At 41.8% G+C, this 19,755-nt stretch overlaps 1 protein-coding gene across 4 annotated transcripts in view; it reads right to left on the bottom strand.

The window, feature by feature from the left end:
- The window catches only part of LOC131075709 (uncharacterized), a 101,356-nt gene extending 81,984 nt beyond the window's left edge, over positions 1-19,372 (bottom strand). For 2 of the 4 annotated variants that reach the window (XM_058012584.2, XM_058012588.2), the window contains exon 1: positions 18,449-19,372. In XM_058012584.2, coding sequence (XP_057868567.1) covers positions 18,449-18,959 — 511 coding nt within the window. In that variant the 5' untranslated portion in view covers positions 18,960-19,372. The remainder of the gene's footprint in view (positions 1-18,448) is intronic. The other 2 variants (XM_058012598.2, XM_058012592.2) reach the window with 1 other exon arrangement.
- Between the last annotated feature and the right edge of the window lie 383 nt (positions 19,373-19,755).

The following is a 19,755-nucleotide window of genomic DNA, read 5'->3' as shown; positions in this document are numbered from 1 at the left end:
AAGGGCGTCTTCTAGAGGTAGCTTCCAATTTGTAGAACTCTCATCTTCAGGCTCTAAAAGGCGGAGAGGTAAACCTTCATTGTCACCAGTCAAGGGGGTCCAGGTTGTAAACACCCCATCACCTAGGTCTCGTTCTACCCCTTCATTTACAAGACCATTACTATCTAGGGCTCCCACCACTCATATCAATAGACCATTGTTTCACATGACCAATAAGCAGGTTTTTGTTACCTTCAATGGGGGGAGTCCTCTTATTTTGACCCAATGGAATGATATACCAGTGGCTGCGTTAAAGAGTATACCATACTTCACTGGTGAAACAGCTACTACCCCCATTGAGCATATTCAAGACATTGCGAACATCTGCTCCGTCCATAATGTCACTCAGGATGATGTTGCTGTCAAGCTCTTAGCCACATCTTTGAAAGGAAAAGCTTTGCAGTGGTATAGAGAGTTGCCGTCTAGCTCCATTCACAATTGGAAGACAAAAGTGATCACCTATCACTTGTGGAGCAATTGACTACAATTAAGAGGGCACCTCATGAGTTCATGGGAGATTTCAATTTTATATTCCAAAAGACATGGAATAGAATTCCTACTCTAGTGAAGCCATCTCCAAATCATGCCTTCTTGTATTATCTGAGAGCTCTCAACAGCGATATAGCTGTCATGATACAATCAATGGGTGGAGCCTCCCTACCGGATGCATATGACATAGCCATAAAGGCAAAAAATTGTTTGATACAGGCTGGGAAGATTGCTCCAAGACCTCCAATGCCTCTCTTCCCTGAAGCTCCTACTCAACAACCCACCTTGGCTCCTATCCCCATGGCACCCGCAGGTCAACCATCCACATCCTCTGCATCCTCTAATGAGCTCCATGAAGTCATGACTCTATTGCAAAGCTTTGGCAATGAGTTGGTGACACTAAAAAGAGGCAACAAGCCCAGCATAGCAGACCTTATCAAGCACAAAATCAGAACTATCAGTAGAATAGGCCACCCTTTCAAGGGCAAAACCAATGGAGCAACGCCAGGCCTTTGAATAGTGTGAGCCCCATAGCTACAAGCAATTCAAAAGAAATAGTTCCAATGCAAAACAACCTCGCCCAAGAGCAAGATTGGTGTCCACCATGCAATCAGCCACACAACCAAGGTGCATGCCAAAATGGAGAGTTTGTCCAAGCCTTAGTGGTGCAGGATGAGCCAACCACCTCTGGCCAGCAACATGACCCAAATCAGCCTAGTGTTGGCAATCAGGCTCACCCGCAAGGAGATTCTACCTTTGTCAATTGGCAGGAGGCAGAATTTTGTGGTTTGAACCAAACAAATGGTGAGTCTATGCTACAATATATGAGATCAAAGAAGAGGGCCATGGAGGCTGCCTCACCTTCAACATCAGCCCAAGCTCCAACGCCTAATGTAGCTGTCTAGGATACAAGCCAAAATACTATGCAAGGGAGCAGGAGGCAGGAGGAGGCCCAAGTTGTCCAAAGAGCAAAGGTAGACCTTGTAGTCTCAAAGGGGCCTCTAAAATCAGTTGGTGTTCCTTTCAATATTGTAGATCAAATGAAGGCCAACCTCAATGTCACTATGTGGGAGGCCCTTTCCATCCCATCTCAAAGGGATTTTCTCAAGGAGGCACTGAAGGACATCAACCAGTCAAGTGATGAGGCAACAGTCAGCAGGAAGGCAGTCTCCACCAGTTTGGTACAACCCAAGGAGGAAGAAGATTCAAGCAAGATCAGCAAGCCTCCCCCCTTTTCTTTTAGGCTTCAGTTTGGTTGCACCAACAATGTCGCTGAGTATGAAGCCTTGATCCAAGGGCTCCAACTTGCACAAAACAAAAAGATCAGATCTTTGCAAGGATTTGGAGATAGCGAATTGGTTGTTAATCATATCCGAGCTCAAAGTATAACAAAGAACAACCGACTCAAATCATACAAACACAGGGTTTGGGATTTGATTGAAGGATTCAAGGCCTTCAACATCCAGAGTATTCCTAGAAGTCAGAACAAACATGATGATAGGCTTGCAGTGGTTGGTGCTCAGTTCGACATACCAGCGCATGTTGCAAGCAAGAAGGAACAACACATCAGGCTTGTTGTGAGGCCTGTTGTCCTAGACAATCAGGCAAATTGGCAAGTATTCAAAAGTGATCAGCAGATTGTTAATTTCTTGCAAAATGAAGCAGAATTTTCTGTTAAAAATTAGTCTAAGCTGCAAGACCAGTATAGAGATCAAATCATGCAACTCAACTCCAACAAGTTGCCTAAAGGTTTGGTTACCTTGGAGGGCATTTTCAACTCGAATGATCAATTGAAAAAGATGATGAACCTGGCTGCAAAGAAGGGTGATTACAAGCTAGTTGTTGTTGCCGAGGGTAGGTCTCTAAACTTGGGCAAGGTATGTTCCTCAACCAAACAAGAGGCCTTTGTTGAGCTTTGTCAAAAATATGATGACATAGTTGCTTGGACCTATGAAGATTTTAAGGGTTTTGACCCTAGCTTAGCCCAGCATACTATAGAGCTAAACCCGGATGCAAAGCCAAATAGACAGAAGCAAAGGCCAATAAACCCCAAGATTGAGCCACTAATGAGGAAGGAGTCAACCAAGCTCATAGAAGCCAATATCATCTTCCCTATCAAGCACTCCTCCTGGGTGGCCAACCTTGTCCCTGTAAGGAAGAAGAATGGGGAGATCACACTATGTGTAGACTTTAGGGACCTTAATAGAGCCTCTCTCAAGGATCATTATCCCCTTCCCTCCATGGAGCAAATTCTCGAAAGGGTCAGTGGCTCAGAAAGATTTTCATTCTTGGATGGGTATTCAGGGTACAATCAAATTTTAGTCCAAGAATCAGACCAATACAAGACTGCATTTACTACTAAGTGGGGTACCTATGCTTATTGCAAGATGCCTTTTGGGCTAACCAATGCAGGTGCCACGTTTCAAAGAGCAATGGACATGGCTTTCAAGGGTGTATTAGCAAAGTTTGTGCTTATATACCTTGAGGACATAACTGTTTATTCAAAGCATGCAGCTGACCATCTTGGTCATCTTGAGCAAGTGTTCATAAAATGCAGGGAGTATGGTGTGTCCTTGAACCCTAGCAAGTGTGTATTTGCTACTGATCAAGGAAGATTGCTAGGACACATTGTATCCAAAGATGGCTTGACCATTGACCTAAAGCGAGTGGAGGTTATCCTTTCTCTCCCACTCCCCAATCACAAGAAGGGATTGCAAAGTTTCCTTGGTAGGATCAACTTTGTGAGGAGGTTCATACCCAACCTTGCCACCACAGTAAAACCCCTCACCTCCATGTTGAAGAAAAATTTGGTTTTTAGTTGGACCAAGGAGGGGAGGACCGGTTTTGAAGAGATTAAACAAACAATTGCTCAGGCCCCTACCCTTGTCAACCCTAACTATGAAAGGGATTTTATCCTCTATACCTTCAGAGGAGAATCCAGCATCTCAGTTGCCCTAACACAACTGAACAATGATAATTTGGAGCACCCTATTGCCTTCTTTAGTGAGGGGTTAAAAGATTATGAGCTGAAGTATAGCTATGTAGAGAAGCATGTCCTCATTGTTGTAAGGGCATTAAAAAAGTTCAAACACATGTTGTCTAACAACATGATCCAGCTCTTAGTTCCTGTTGATGTGTTTTTCATGCACATGCAAACACAGAATAAAATACCAAGGTATCTTATCCTCTCTTGAACAAAGCTTCCCCGACTGTTGAAGATCTCGTCGAAGGATCAATCAGAACAACTCCAAGGTTCTGATATGTAGGGTCTCTACGTGTGGATAAACTCTTGCGGTATGATGTGATTTTGCTGGAATCACAAGGGGACTTACATTTGATGACCTGAGCGTCTGATTTACTTGAATATCACTGGAACGTGGGTCTTTACTGATCCTTGATTTTTAAAAAAGGGAAAAAAGGATAAGGGTTGGAGAGGAATCTAATTCTAACACTAAGAATGTAGGAGCAATGGATGACCTTTGATGAAACTCTAACTAAGTCTTGCTTTGACATGCTATGATCATCTCCACAAGGTTAGTGCGATCTTCTAAGGATAGCTTTATGATGTTCAGATCACCGCTACAAGCATAAACACCGTCAGGTTGATGCATATCAATGAAAAAGCGATAATTGAAGTTAAGCTTAAGTTGAATGATTCCAGTTGACTACGCAAGGCAAGCTTGCAATCAACAAACCGCTAGTAGTATGGATATACAAATTTCACCATTGATCATACAAATTTCTTCCATTCATCTAATAACATGAAATTAAATTTGAGAAGTATAGAGACCATTCAAATTGTAGAATCGACACAGAGAATTCACCATTCCTTCAATGAAGTTTACATGTCTTTTGCAACAATGTCTTGGATCTTTGCCTTCTCTTTCTACTCTACTCTAAAATGCTATCTAATATTGAGCTACTAATTATTGACTATCTCTCTTTTGCTAACTCCTAACTATTCTCTGACTATTAACCCTTACAAATGAGGAGCCAAGGCTTTATATGGAGAGCCCTTTACAAATTGATGGCTCTGATTGACTTAGAATCAATGGCTAGGATTACAAGATGAAAAACCCTAATTAGGGTTTGTTACAACAAACTCCTCTAGCCAATGAGAAAATCACATTCAATGAGTGTGGACCAATAGGAAGCAGGGGTAGGTACACCGAAATTTGTGTCATCCCCGATGAGTCAGGTACATTGAATCTGGACATGCTGAGGTGGACCAATCCGACTAGAGGAAAAGTGACTGGGATGCCACCTTGTCTGACGTTTGTATCTTGGTTGATCCTCCTCTGTTCTTGATGCAAAGAAAGATGTACCTCTTAAACTTCCATGTGCTTGATGAGGCCTCCTCACTGTCAAGTCATTTCTTTCTTCTCTGGTGGCTCACATTGCTTTGAAGAGCTTGTAAGGTCCTCCTTCTCTGTCATTAAGTGGTTCCTTTGTGTGGTAGAATGGAGTCTTTTGAGGATAGCCTGGAACTCCTCAAACACTTGTAGCCTTCCAACGCTTTAGAAGCATCTTGAGTCCTCCATGCCTTTGGAACGTCCTTGATGATGATGGGCTTAGAATAGGTCGTCCTTGTCCTGGCCTGATTTTCTTCCATCTGCAAAACAAACCAAAAGGTGATCAAGGACAGATAATATATTTATCCTGGTCATAGCACTTTTACCTTAAATCATTAACAAAAAGGGATCAAAATGGAATTTGCTTTAGGATCCTCCCCAGGGATAGGCCCTATAAGAATTTCGCTCTGGACCCTTTGGAAGGGTCAGGAGCGAAATTTGCTACTTTGCTCAATCAGACCTCCTTTTCAATATTACCTTACCAAGATCAAGTCATTCTCCTCCAAAATTTTGCCTAGGAATAGGTTTTGCTCAAGGACCTAGGCAAAATATTAGACCTCCTAGGAATTTCGCTCTGGACCCTTTGGAAGGGTCAGGAGCGAAATTTTGCATTTTAGGCTTAATTCACATTCCTTCAGCTTTGAACTTCACTTGACCTTTGAATCGCTTACTCCTGAAGACATCATTGACTTGACCCCCAAAAAGACTAAAAAGAAGGATTTCGCTTTAGACCTTGGCCAAGGACAAGACCTATAAGGAATTTCACTCTGGACCCTTTGGAAGGGTCAGGAGCGAAATTTGCATTTTAGGACAAAATCTTCACATTTTGTAACCACAACTTGCTCAAATGCATGTCTAAGGATGCCTTTAATCTCAATCAACACTAAGTTTGATGCAAAATTGGAGCAAAATAGAGGTTTTAAGAATTTCACTTTGGACCCTTTGGAAGGGTCAGGAGCGAAATTCACATTCTAGGACATTCTATCATTTCTCTACTCCAAAATGCCTCCCAAGACAAGCACATGCTAGCCCTCTCTCCACCAAGGCCTAGGAATCCATCTCTTAATCTCAATCATGGGCAAACTAGGTGATTTTGGGAATTTCGCTCTGGACCCTTTGGAAGGGTCAGGAGCGAAATTCTAGATTTGCTTGTTTTCCTTCACCTAGATTCATTCTTCATACCTTGTTTTCCTTTGACACTCAACTTTGGATCCCTCTCTCATGAAGGCAACACTTGTTTGACCCCTAAGAAGGCCTGAAAGGAGAAATTCGCTCCAAATCATAGCCAAAGACAGGACCTATAGAGAATTTTGCTCTGGACCCTTTGGAAGGGTCAGGAGCGAAATTCAAGTTATAGCTCAATTCCTTCACATTTGGTGGTCACAAGCTATTCAAAGGCATACCTAGTGGTATCTCCAATCTTAATTCACCTTGATCCACACTTGGCTTGACACAAAATTGGGAGAAAAAGAAGATTTTGGGAATTTCGCTTTGGACCCATTGGAAGGGTCAGGAGCGAAATTTGCATTTTGGGTTGATTTCTGACTCCATTTCCCACATTTCTTCATTCAAACAAGTGAATTGCCTTCAATAATACCTGGGACATGGATTAGTTCATAGCTTTGGGCAATGTAGAGTGTCTTATAGAGGAATTCGCTCTGGACCCTTTGGAAGGGTCAGGAGTGAATTTTGACATTTTAGCCTCTCCGTCAGGAATCATATATGGAATATAACATTTAAGTATAAGAAAGAACTTATACTTTAAGTTATATTCCATATATATTGTTAGGATGTTTGAGAGTGGTTTCGGACCTCCAAGAGTTATAATGCAAAATCTAGTTTTTGGAGGATTCTTCAATTTTCCAGACTTGTCGAATTTCAGGATCAAGAAGACATTCCAGACAGCCAAATTTCAGGACATTTGAGGATCAGAATGACATTCCCGACTTCTCAAGGCGAATTCGCTCTGGACCCTTGATGTAAGGGATGGGACCTAGGAGGACATTATGCATTCAACCAAGGTTTGATTTAGCAACTTGAAGTGTGACCAGATAGTACACAAAAAACACCCTAGGAATGATCTAAATTACCCCTAATCACTCAATTGACCTGACCTCTTGAGGAGATCCACCTGACTCAAGCAGAGCCTACTACCCTAATGAGCCCCCTGGCGACCCTTCAAATGCAAAAGGTCAATAGACAAGAACCTAGAAGACCAAGAAAACTAACCCTAGAAAGCAAAAAGGTAGGGGTCCCCATTTGCAATGGGGCGATGTGTGAATACGTCACAACAGTTCCACATGCAAGTGTCAAGGATTTCCTTCTAAACAAGGACATCAGTGAGAAGAGGGTTGGGTGGATAACCAAGGTCATGGAATACGACATCAACATCAAGATCACCAAGCTTGTAAGAGGCAGGGGCCTATGTGAACGGCTTGTCTCATCTTCTGAGACTACTTCAGAGGTTGCCCTTGTGTTACAAGAGGATCAACCAACTAGCAACGACACTCAATTCAATTGGGTAAGTGACATGACCACCTTCTTAATGGAAGATAGATGCCCCCAAGGTCTAGACATGACCAAAAGAAGGCATTTCAGGTTGCAGTCCATTCCCTATGTCTTAGTGGATGGCACCCTCTTTCGAAGAGACTCTAATGGAGTCTTGTTAAGATGTATTGAGCAAAATCAAGTCAGCAGATTGTTAGAAGAATTTCATGATGGTTCTTCAGGGGGCCACTTCTCTGAAAGGACTACAGCTATCAAAATAAAGAGGGTTGGTTATTACTAGCCATCCTTATTCAATGAATCACATAGATGGGTGAAGAATTGCAAGAAATGTGCTTTCTTCTCTGGAAAGCAAAGAGCAGTTGCCCTACCTCTTCACCCCATCCGAGCAGATCAACCATTCGCACAATGGGGTTTAGACTTCATTGGCATGATAAATCCACCTTCTAGTGCTGGCCACAATTGGATCTTGGCCGCAACAAACTACTTCACTAGGTGGACAGAGCCAGTTGCATTGAGGGATGCCATTGAAGCCTCGGCATTGGAATTCCTTGATGGAATTGTGACAAGATTCGGTGTCCCCTCCACCATCATATCAGATAATGCCAAGGCATTCGTTGGAACTCAAAACAGTTCTTGGGCAGTTAAGCATGGTGTATACTTAAAGACGTCATCCAATTATTACCCTCAGGGTAATGGCTTAGCTGAATCTTCCAACAAGAACCTCATCAGGATAATCAAAAGGACGATTGAAGACAACCAAAGGTCGTGGCATACTAAGTTGAGGACAGCCTTATGGGCTGACAGGATCACACCTAAGAGGGCGATCAGTAACTCCCCCTTCATGCTAGTATATGGGAAAGAAGCAAGACTTCCAACTTCCCTAGAGTTACCCTCTCTTGAACTAAGACATCAGCTAGAATTGACAGAGAATGATGCCATGACAGTAAGGCTAGCTGAGCTAATGAAGCTGGAAGAGATTAGAGGTCGGACTATGCATACGCTCAACTCATCAAGAACAGGTCAAGAGAGTTTTTGACAAAAAGGCTACTAATAGGGTCTTCAAAGAGGGAGATCTAGTTCTAAAGTGGGATGCAGACAGAGCCAAAGTTGGGCGACACTCCAAATTTGACGCTATCTGGAGTGGTCCATATGTCATCGCTAGTTGCAAGGAGGCCAATGCCTTTCATCTCTCCAGGCTTGATGGCGAAGTTCTTCCAATCCCAGTGAATGGGATTCATCTCAAACTCTGCTTCTAAAGAGGGTGTTTATGACTATGTAAATATTAGACTAAAAGTTGTTTTTTGCTTTCATAAGTGCTTGTGCACCTGCCGCATTCTCCTTAAGAGGGTGTGCGCTCTAGTTTACAGTTTCCCTCCAAGTGATGGCGCACACATGTTTTGGGTCTTTTCAATGACTCAATGCCCAATGCATGCTCAAGGCTTCTAGACCTTATGCTTAGCAGGCAAGCATCCCGCAAAGGTCGCCAAAAATGTTGTCATTTTATGACACCCTTGGTCCATCAGTGAGAACCGATCGGAGATATGTTCCATGGAGCAGCGCTGCCCCAGTTGGATCAAGGAGAAAGCAATGGAATTATGAGGTATGAAGTGTTGTCTGGCCGAAACTCCGGAAATCCCAAGTTCCCAAGTTCCTAAGCCTCTTCTTCTCCTCCCCGGAACTCCAGAACCCTGAGGTTCCGAAGTTCCTTCCTTAGCCTCTTCTTCTCTTCCCCGGAACTCCGGAACCCCGAGGTTCCAAAGTTCCTTCCTTAGCCTCTTCTTCTCTTCTCCGGAACCGCGAGGTTCCGAAGTTCCTTTCCTTAGTCTCCTTTTCTCTCCCCCGAAACTCCAGAATCCCAAAGTTCCGAAATCCCAAGCCTAAGTCTTCCCAACTTCGGTAACCTGTGTTTCTAAAGTCTTCCCAACTTCCTTCCGGCTTGCAACACTTCTAGATGGTGTGATCAACACTCAGGCTTTTAATGCTCCAACAACTCTTGCCACCAGTTTTCTATATAAGGCTGTTATGCCTCATTGTAAAGGGTTCTCTCCCTGCTGGCTTGAGCTACTCTATGCTCTTTCACTTCTCTTAAAGACATATTTATCTTGCATTTCTGCAACTGTACGTTTGTCCATTGGCCTTATAATGAATTTAAATCATCCTTCTTGCCTTACTTCAACTTATGCATGTTGTGTATGTGTTCTTACCTTCATTGTAAGTGTATGTTTGTGGCTTTCTTTCACATATATGTTGTGTTAACCTATTTCTGGGTGTGACTTGTAGGAAACCTTCTCCCCTCTTGACATTCAGCAAGTCTTAACCTCCATACGTGCGTTAAGGTCATTCGTGCAACTAAAGTTTGTGCATCTCTTGGGGATTTCAGTTGATTCTTTGTGCCATTTTAGGTGGGGAGAGAAACATCTCTTATCTTCGTGCATCACCTCCTTTCATTTTAAGCATTTCTCTCTTCCCTTTTCCTCTGCAAGCTGTTAGGATAGGTTTAGAAGTAAGATTTGGAGTGTTGAGTTGGTTCAACATTTGTACTTGGATTGAGAAGGAAGCTGGCCTTCTCCAGAGATTCAACCCCCTTGCGCAAGGTCCCACACTTCGGGGTTGTTTCCATGTTTCACAAGGTTGCTGAGTTGATAACTCAGCAAGGGTGCAAGCTTTTGTGATAACAGTTTTTGGCACGCCCGGTGGGACTTACTTTCGATTTACATGCTAAGGATTCAATATTGTTCTTAGTGTCTCAGCCTTTAGAGGCAATCATCTTCAATCACTTGGCGACTCTGCTCACAAGTCCAGTCTCATGTTCATGACTTGTTGCTGATTTCATACCCAGAATTCATATAAGGGCGTCTTCTAGAGGTAGCTTCCAATTTGTAGAACTCTCATCTTCAGGCTCTAAAAGGTGGAGAGGTAGACCTTCATTGTCACCAATCAGGGGGGTCAAGGTTGTAAACACCCCATCACCTAGGTCTCGTTCTACCCCTCCATTTACAAGACCATTACTATCTAGGGCTCCCACCACTCATATCAATAGACCATTGTTTCACATGGCCAGAAATTAGGTTTTTATTACCTTCAATGGGGGAAGTCCTCTTATTTTGACCCAATGGAATGATATACCAGTGGCTGCATTAAAGAATATACCATACTTCACTGGTGAAACAGCTACTACCCCCATTGAGCATATTCAAGACATTGCGAACATCTGCTCCATCCATAATGTCACTCAAGATGATGTTGCTGTCAGGCTCTTAGCCACATCTTTGAAAGGAAAAGCTTTGCAGTGGTATAGAGGGTTGTCGTCTAGCCCAGTTCACAATTGGGATTAATTAGGGGAAAAGTTGTGCAACCATTTCGAAGACAAAAGTGATCACCTATCACTTGTGGAGCAATTGACTACAATAAAGAGGGCACCTCATGAGTTCATTGGAGATTTCAATTTTAGATTGCAAAAGACATGCAATAGAATTCCTACTCTAGTGAAGCCATCTCCAAATCATGCCTTCTTGTATTATCTGAGAGCTTTCAACAGCGATATAGCTGTCATGATACAATCAATGGGTGGAGCCTCCCTACCGGATGCATATGACATGGCCATAAAGGCAAAAAATTGTTTGATACAGGCTAGGAAGATTGCTCCAAGACCTCCAATGCCTCTCTTCCCTGAAGCTCCTACTCAACAACCCACCTTGGCTCCTATCCCCATGGCACCTACAGGTCAACCATCCACATCCTCTGCATCCTCTAATGAGGTAGCTCCATGAAGTCATGACTCTATTGCAAAGCTTTGGCAATGAGTTGGTGACACTAAAAAGAGGCAACAAGCCCAGCATAGCAGACCTTATCAAGCACAAAATCAGAACTATCAGTAGAATAGGCCACCCTTTCAAGGGCAAAACCGATGGAGCAACGCTAGGCCTTTGAATGGTGTGAACCCCATAGCTACAAGCAACTCAAAAGCAACAGTTCCAATGCAAAACAACCTCGCCCAAGAGCAAGATTGGCGTCAACCATGCAATCAGCCACACAACCAAGGTGCATGCCAAAATGGAGAGTTTGTCCAAGCCTTAGTGGTGCAAGATGAGCCAACCACCTCTGGCCAACAACATGACCCAAATCAGCCTAGTGTTGGCAATCAGGCTCACTTGCAAGGAGATTCTACCTTTGTCAATTGGCAGGAGGCAGAATTATGTGGTTTGAACCAAACAAATGGTGAGTTATACGAGATCAAAGAAGAGAGCCATGGAGGTTGTCCCACCTTCAACATCAGCCCAAGCTCCAATGCCCAATGTAGTTGTCCAGGATACAAGCCAAAATACTATGCAAGGGAGCAGGAGGCAAGAGGAGGCCCGAGTCGTCCAAAGAGCAAAGGTAGACCTTGTAGCCTCAAAGGGGCCATCACTGGTGTTCCTTTCAATATTGTAGATCAGATGAAGAAGGCCAACCTCAATGTCGCTATGTGGGAGGCCCTTTCCATCCCATCTCAAAGGGATTTGCTCAAGGAGGCACTGAAGGACATCACCCAGTCAGGTGATGAGGCAGCAGTCAGCAGGAAGGCAGTCTCCACCAGTTTGGTACAGCCCAAGGAGGAAGAAAATTCAAGCAAAATCAGCAAGCCTCCCCCCTTTTATCTCTCTTTAATCATAGGGGATAACTTAGTTCACAACTGCATGATAGATTCAGGAGCTAGTAGCTCAGTCATCCCTAAGAAGGTAGTTGATCTTCTTCTTGGCATAGAATATGAACCTGTGACTAAAGGGGTGGTCTAATTGGATGGCACTTCTATTAAGACAGTAGGGGTTGTTAAAAATTTGAAGTTGACATTGCATGCATGCCCTGGTTGCACTGTCTTGTAAGACATATCAATCATCGACCTTCCTGCCTTCTTTGCCATCTGTATGTCTAGAGACTTCACCGCCAAGATAGGTGGATACTTGTCTTCTGATTGGTCCCACATGCCATTTCGAACAAGGTATGGTACCAAGGTTACCATAAGGGCAGAGCCCATTGCGCAAAACCACATTGAGCCCTACACCCCTAGCCCTATAAACATGAATTGCACTTTGCACGAAGACGGGGAAGAGTGTACTGTCCATGAGCCTGCTACTCTTTTGCAAGAGGTCCCTGATTGTTTGCTGGACGAATGGGCCAATGCTTTTCAGTTTGACCCATTAGCTGAAACCGAAGAGACTGGGCTTGGTACCTATTGTATCCATGAAGAGGATACTCCTATCCCTAACCTCATCAAGACACAAGGAGATTCAGAGGGGTTATGGAGCATATTTTTTGATAGTTGAAGAAATAAAAACGATGCAAATGCTGGTGTGATGCTTATTTCTCCTAAGCAAGAAAAAAATTTCTTCCCTTTTAAGCTTCAGTTTGGTTGCACCAACAATGTCGTTGAGTATGAAGCCTTGATCCAAGGCCTCCAACTTGCACAAAACAAAAAGATCAGATCTTTGCAAGTATTTGGAGATAGTGAATTGGTTGTTAATCATATCCGAGCTCAAAGTATAACAAAGAACAACCTACTCAAATCATACAAACACGGGGGTTGGGATCTGATTGAATGATTCAAGGCCTTCAACATCCAGAGTATTCCTAGAAGTCAGAACAAGCATGCTAATAGGCTTGCAGCGGTTGGTGCTCAGTTCGACATACTAGCGCATGTTGCAAGCGAGAAGGAACAACACATCAGGCTTGTTGTGAGGCCTCTTGTCCCAAACAATCAAGCAAATTGGCAAGTATTCAAAAGTGATCAGCAGATTGTTGCAAGTGAGGGGTTTGAAACTGTGACCAAGCTTTGATACCACTTGTTACAAGGGTGGTTGCCGTTGCACCAAAAGATCGACCTATTAATCCCCGATACAACCACTAGACTTATAGAATCCACAAGAGGCGGTTAAGCCATGTCACAAACTCGAGCATTGCGCTGCACAGCACAAGGAGACCAAAGGCGCACACCTTGCAACAGGAAGTATACCACAATGCTTGGAAAAGGGTGTGGAAAAGTCTGATTTTTACTTCTTAAAGTCTGAAGACACCCTTCCAAGGTCCAACAATGGCTGCCCAATGTCTGAAGACAACCTGCAACTTGAATAAATCAATCATTTAAACTTGTCTCGGTCATAGGAAACACTTGTATTTGATGGATTTTACCTTCCCAAAGTGAAGATTGTCAAATCTGGGGTACAAACAAAGGGCTGTTAATGAATATCTAAGTCTGAAGACAAATCTAGAAGTGAAGTTTCAGACTTAGATCAACAATGGAGGCTCCAGCAAATGCCCAAAAAACTCATAGGGATGATGCACAAGTGAAATTTCCCAAGTGTAGAAGTGGCCGGAAATGAAGAATAAGTCTGAAGACAACCTGAGAATGGAGTTTCAGACTTCACACCAGCAATGGTGTACTCAGAAAATGCCTCCAAACCACCCTAAAATGGCCTCCCAACAAATCGCCTAAGGCTGGAAATGAAAATCAGGTCTGAGAATGCACATTCCAGTCAATGGTCAGCAACAATGGTGATTAGAATCACCCACAATAGCGCCCAACCATGGAGTATAACTCAGATTTAAGTGCAATGGCAGCCCCTTGGCATCAATGAAACTCAGAAAAACCAATAAAATCACCCCACAAAGTAAAATGATCAGCCACCAAACAAAATCATGGCACTCCCAATCATGGTGCCACCCTACCAAATCGCCCAATGTAGCATGAACATCCACAAACTTGCCGTAACCTCCCTCCAATGGCAGCGCCCAGGTGTGTAAACCTTCCAATCTGCAACTCCAACTCAGAAAATGGTGTCAAAATGACACTTTAATCAAAATCGCCTAGCTGGGAAACTTCCAGGCAGCGACTAAAATGTTTTCAAACTGCCACTTAGCTGTCACAATCAGCACTTATAGTAATATTTTAATGTTGGGCAAGCATACTTCAACACATTTCACCTTGAAACTTCACCACACAAGCAATGTGGGATAAAACCTTGATACTTATACTTGCCTGGGGAAAATCGATTTGCTTCTAGAAGGTGAAAATCATTTAATACTTGCAAATCATTTATTAATTGTTTTTATTTTTTAAATAATCGTCATCATTTGTAAAAACAATTAAGTGTGGGGTCAATTTATTAAAATATTTCAAAAATTAGATCAAAATTGACCATTAGGGGAAAATCGATTTATGTCTAGAGTGAAAATTTCGATTCAAACTTGCCACTTAGCACAAAAAAATCACCTTGGGGGAAAATCGACCCCTGTCTGGATAGTTATCCGGACTCAAAATTGTCAAAATCATCCCCAATGGAAATTCGCCTAGGGTTTGGAATCACTATCCGCATAAAAATCCTCAAAATCTTGTCATAAAAGCATTGGTGGAAAATCGACAGGCATCAAGAATCATCATTTTAGTCATCATCAAAGTCATCCGCAGCCCTGGTGGAAAAACGTGGGTCATCAGGAGGATTTCCCACAGTCAAATTTTGAGCATCCTGGTGGAAAATCGCCCCATGTCTGGATTCTGAGAGGGGGAAAAAAGATGTCCATCAGGAATCCAATGGAAATTCACCACCAGTCGGGATTTTGAGTGGGGGAAAACCATGGGTCATCGGAAATGTGGGGGAAAAGCACCTCCCATCAGGAATTTTGACATTTTGACCCTTAGAATATGGATTTTCATCAAGAATTTAACAATTTAAGCACTCAAAATCATCTGGACACTTAGAATTTTCAATAAAACGCATCAGGACTTAGGCAAATTTACCAAAATTTGAGCGAAACAAAAGGAAACCTATCAGGATAAAGTGCAAAATCAACTTGAATAACTTCTTAGGAGTGAGAAAACAACTCCTAAAGGTCCTAAAACACCTAGGCACTTAAAAATCACCAATGAGGACGTTGAAAAACACATTTACGCTCAAAAGATCCACACTTAGATGCATTTACACTCAAATGTCAAGGCAGAATTAAAACTCAACACTTAGCAAGAATAAATCAAAAACCCTAAGGCAACCCCTAGACTTAGGCAAAACTCAGGATCACACTAACGTTTTGACATTTTAAACACATGATCCTATTCAAAATTCAAAAACCCTCTCATAAACAAAGGCAAACACTAGGAAATTAGGCAAAACTTCTACTCTAAAAAGCGAAAAGTGGGGGTCCCCATGTGCAATGGGGCGATGTGTGAAGATGTCACAACAGAGCACCAAAAGAAATTTTCATAGTCGCTTGTTGAAAATATGGTTAATGCAAGACTAAAAGGTTGCAGGAGCATTAATCAACCTAAAGGGCATGACCAAGAACTCATAGTGCCTATAGTGACACGTGAAATCTATCTTGTGAATATTCTGCTCCCTAACTCTAATCGAGTGGTATCCCGAACAAAGATCAATGTTTGCAAAATACACTGCACCATGTAGCTCATCCAACAACTCATCGCTGCTCCCTAACTCTAATCTAGTGGTATCCCAAACAAAGATCAATGTTCGTAAAATACACTACACCATGTGGCTCATCCAACAACTCATCGATCCAAAATATGGGATACATGTTTTTTATTGTCTTTTTATTAAGTGCACAATAATCAATGCACAAGACAATTGTAGAAACAAAGGGACTCGAGCTAGGCCTAATATGTCCCTATTAGGAATTGAGTTGGCCCTTTTTTTCCAAAAGGTGCTCTTGTTTAAGAAACTACTACCATCCCCGTTAAGGATCTCACAGGAGGCTGTCAAAACCTTGTCACAAATCTTGAGGGGAGACGTTGGATATGTTCCAACAATCTCCCCCCCCCCCCCAGCATTACCCAAGGGGATTCAAACTTGCGACCCCGCTTTGATATCACTTATTAGAAGTTGAGCTAGTTGTTTTTCCCAAAAGGTGCACATGTTCAAGAAATTGCTACCATCCCAATTAAGGATCTCACAAGAGGTTGTCAAACCTTGTCACAAATCCCGAGGGAAGACACTAGATACATTCCAACAATCCCATATCCAATAACTCCCATGAACCACAAGGACGCATCCCCCCCAAATCCAAGTCGTTTCAGAAATGGTGACATCCCCAAGATGAGGGGACAGGGAGGGAACATCCCCCCGCCAAAGTGTCACCGTGACCGGGACAATAAGGACACAGCCAGGATGTCCTCGAGACGTCCCAAGGATGGACAGGTGTCCCTCGACTGTTCTAGAGATGCATAGAAGTTTCCCATCCTAGGGTGGCAAAAAAATGTGAAAAGACAAAAAATTCTTTTTTTCCCTCAACCTCAAAGCCCAAGGCTGAACCCTAATGGCCAGTGCCCCCCCTCTCCCCCCAATGCCCTGTAAACTCTATAAAACACTCCAAATTCCTCATTTTCTCTAACAATCTAAATTCAACAGCTAGGTTGAAAAGGAGCAAAAGAGTGACTGAAAGAGTGAAAAAGTGAAAGTGTGTGATTGAAGTGCTCCAAGTGCAAGAGGGGTGAGAAGGAGCAAGAAGAAAAGGAAGGAAGGATTTTTCAAGCACAAGGTAGGATTCTAATCCTTCTTTTTTTTTTAAATTGTAAGTTTCATTTTCAAAATTTAATCTTAACCATAATTTCATAGACATGGCTGAAAATGCATATTCATAGATTCATTGTAATGTTCATTGTTTATTGTTCATATTGTCATCAAGATTCAACATTAAAATTTTAAATCTTAATTTCAAGTTTGTCAAACTAGGCTGAAACTTTTAGAGTTATAAACTTATAAATTTTAAATTTATATTATTTATTGCAGTGTCACAATGAGTTATCATGGCATGAGCAAGGATGAGGTTGAGGTTCACAGTGAAAGTACTGAATCTAATTATGCCCCTGAGGTTGAGGGGGGTGACCATGAGGCTGAACCTAAAACCCAAACCACTAGTTCCATGGTGAGTGTAGCTGCAATTATAGATTGCCCCTCGACATTACTGGCAAAGTATGCTAGGTGTCCTTTTGATTGTAAGTATAGATTGCCAATCCCAAACCAGAGCTTGAATGCTTAAAAATGCATTGTTCTAACACAGTCTTGACATATAATAACGAGATAAACCTTCCCTAGCAGTTAAACTATTGCAGTTCCTTTAACTTCCCTAATAGACACCCTTGGCAAGTTTATCTTCCCTTATATGTGCAGCAAGATGCTTGGAAGTATAAATACCATTCCTCAGAATAATCCAAATGCTATCAAAGACCTTTTCATGCAAATTCTCTACCGTAATTGTAGAAATGCATTAATGATGACAGCAGTTTATCCATAACTAACACGTGTCAATTTAGTCCATTTTTCCTGTAAATGTCCCTAATAGACCTTCTGACAGAAATACAGAACGTCCTGCACTACCAACCCATGGCTAAACCAGCTTACAGAAATACATTTCATTCTTTAGTTTACACTAACCGTGGGACTCAACTTTGGCTTTTGACTGCCCGATACATTTTGGGACAAGTCTCTGTGAATCCTAGTCATGCCACCGTGCCATAAACATTTGCAGGGTGAAGATACTCAATTTTCACTAATAAAACTTCATTTCTTTCTCTCCAAAATTTTATTAATTAGGCCTTTCTAAAATGCTACATTCTACTCCTAATTGGTTCAGGTATAAAACTTAGTTCTCAGCACGATGTTGATCCACTATGAACTTTTCATTGATAAACATTGTCAATCCTCAGCCTAATGATTTGACATATAGAATGCTACGCTCTAATAACCATTAGGTTCATTCATAATAGTAGTTTGACTTTGCTGACAAATATTTTGTCGATTCTGCATGCTCATTTTTCCACACAAGCTGCATCAATAATCGTTAGTTACATCACTCCAAGAATAAGCATTTGTTGCACTGAGGGAGGTATTCTTATTTCCAGGAAAGAAAAGTGAGGAAGATTTTTGAATTGCATAATTTAATCCTTAAAAGTGTCCTGAACCGTATCACCTTATGATTCTTGCCAGCACGGTGTGCTCTGAATTAATTGCAAGTGAAAATTAGCTCGATAAGTTCAGGAATTTTTCAAAAGCATTTAAGGTAAAGAGCTCAGAGCATACCTTGATCACTGTCTGTGAATAACAGTGGCAGCTTGGTCGCTTGATCGCCAAAGCATACATTACTAGTGAAATTGTCACATTGGTTGCCCGTGCACAAGGTTAGTCCACAGATCCCATCACAAGACGGGGCATCGCTCGTTTCTGTAACATCTGGCGTTTGGATCATATGGAAACAATCTGATTGATCCTCGTCTAGGTGGTCATTCTTCTTTATATTGTCAAAGATGTCATCGAGATGAGATATAAGAGTGGTTTTAAGATTATCCTGCCTGGCAGAAGGGCATGACCAGGAGAACGGCATATTTGACCAGTCTCTAGACCTCATCAATGGGGGAGAGAGAGGACGGTCATAACGATCTTGGGTATCAAATAAAGCCAATGAATTTTGAGAATCCAGACAATGAAATGGATAGCCTACACCCCCTGAAGATGAGGGAGGCCACAAATTTAACCAATCTTTGGGCAAACTGCATACAAGATCATTGCTCTCACCGAAACTACGCTTATCCATTCAAAACCAAAAGGAAAGGATGCTGAAATTGACTTCAATAACCACCGATGCAGGTATTCTTCTTCTAACCCAAAAACAAGAAAATTAAATTCTCTATTTCGGCGTTCAGGAAGAATGGCCTGAATTAATACCTGGTTTGATCTCTCATGTTTGGTGGCCCAATCAATGAGCTGAATTAAAAGCTCAGTTTGAAGACTCGGCGAAACTGCAAGAAACCTGTGGAAATTCCACTGCCATTAAACCATGCTCATCAGGAATATCAGGGTTTCTTAACTACACCATCGAATGCTTCCAATTTCATACACTTGAGGAATCAAAAATTGCATAGCAGAGCCAAGAACAACTGAGAAAATAACACCTAAAATCATTCATTTTAACACAAGGAAAATCAGCCGAGCATTACCCCACAGAATTACTATTCCAAGAATATTCTAAATAATTGAATGTTTCTCCTCACGCATTTGAAGTTGTGTCAATATATTATTTGTTTACGTTTCTTTAATCTTTTAATTTTTTAATATTTTTTCATTATTCCAAAAAAATATATATATTATATTTATTATGTCTAGATTTATTATATTCATATATGGATCCTCTAAATAAAAACTAAAAGCATTAAATTTGACAGTCTATAAATGTCCTCCTCTCGCTTGTACAATTTTTTAAATATTTTTTCATTATTCCACAAAAAAATATATTATATTTATTATGTCTAGATTTATTATATTCATATATGAATCCTCTAAATAAAAACTAAAAGCATTAAATTTGACAGTCTATAAATGTCCTCATCTCA

The sequence above is a fragment of the Cryptomeria japonica genome, chromosome 10 (assembly GCF_030272615.1).
Source record: "Cryptomeria japonica chromosome 10, Sugi_1.0, whole genome shotgun sequence".
Lineage (NCBI taxonomy): Eukaryota > Viridiplantae > Streptophyta > Pinopsida > Cupressales > Cupressaceae > Cryptomeria > Cryptomeria japonica.
This window is presented reverse-complemented; position numbering and strand designations above follow the sequence as displayed.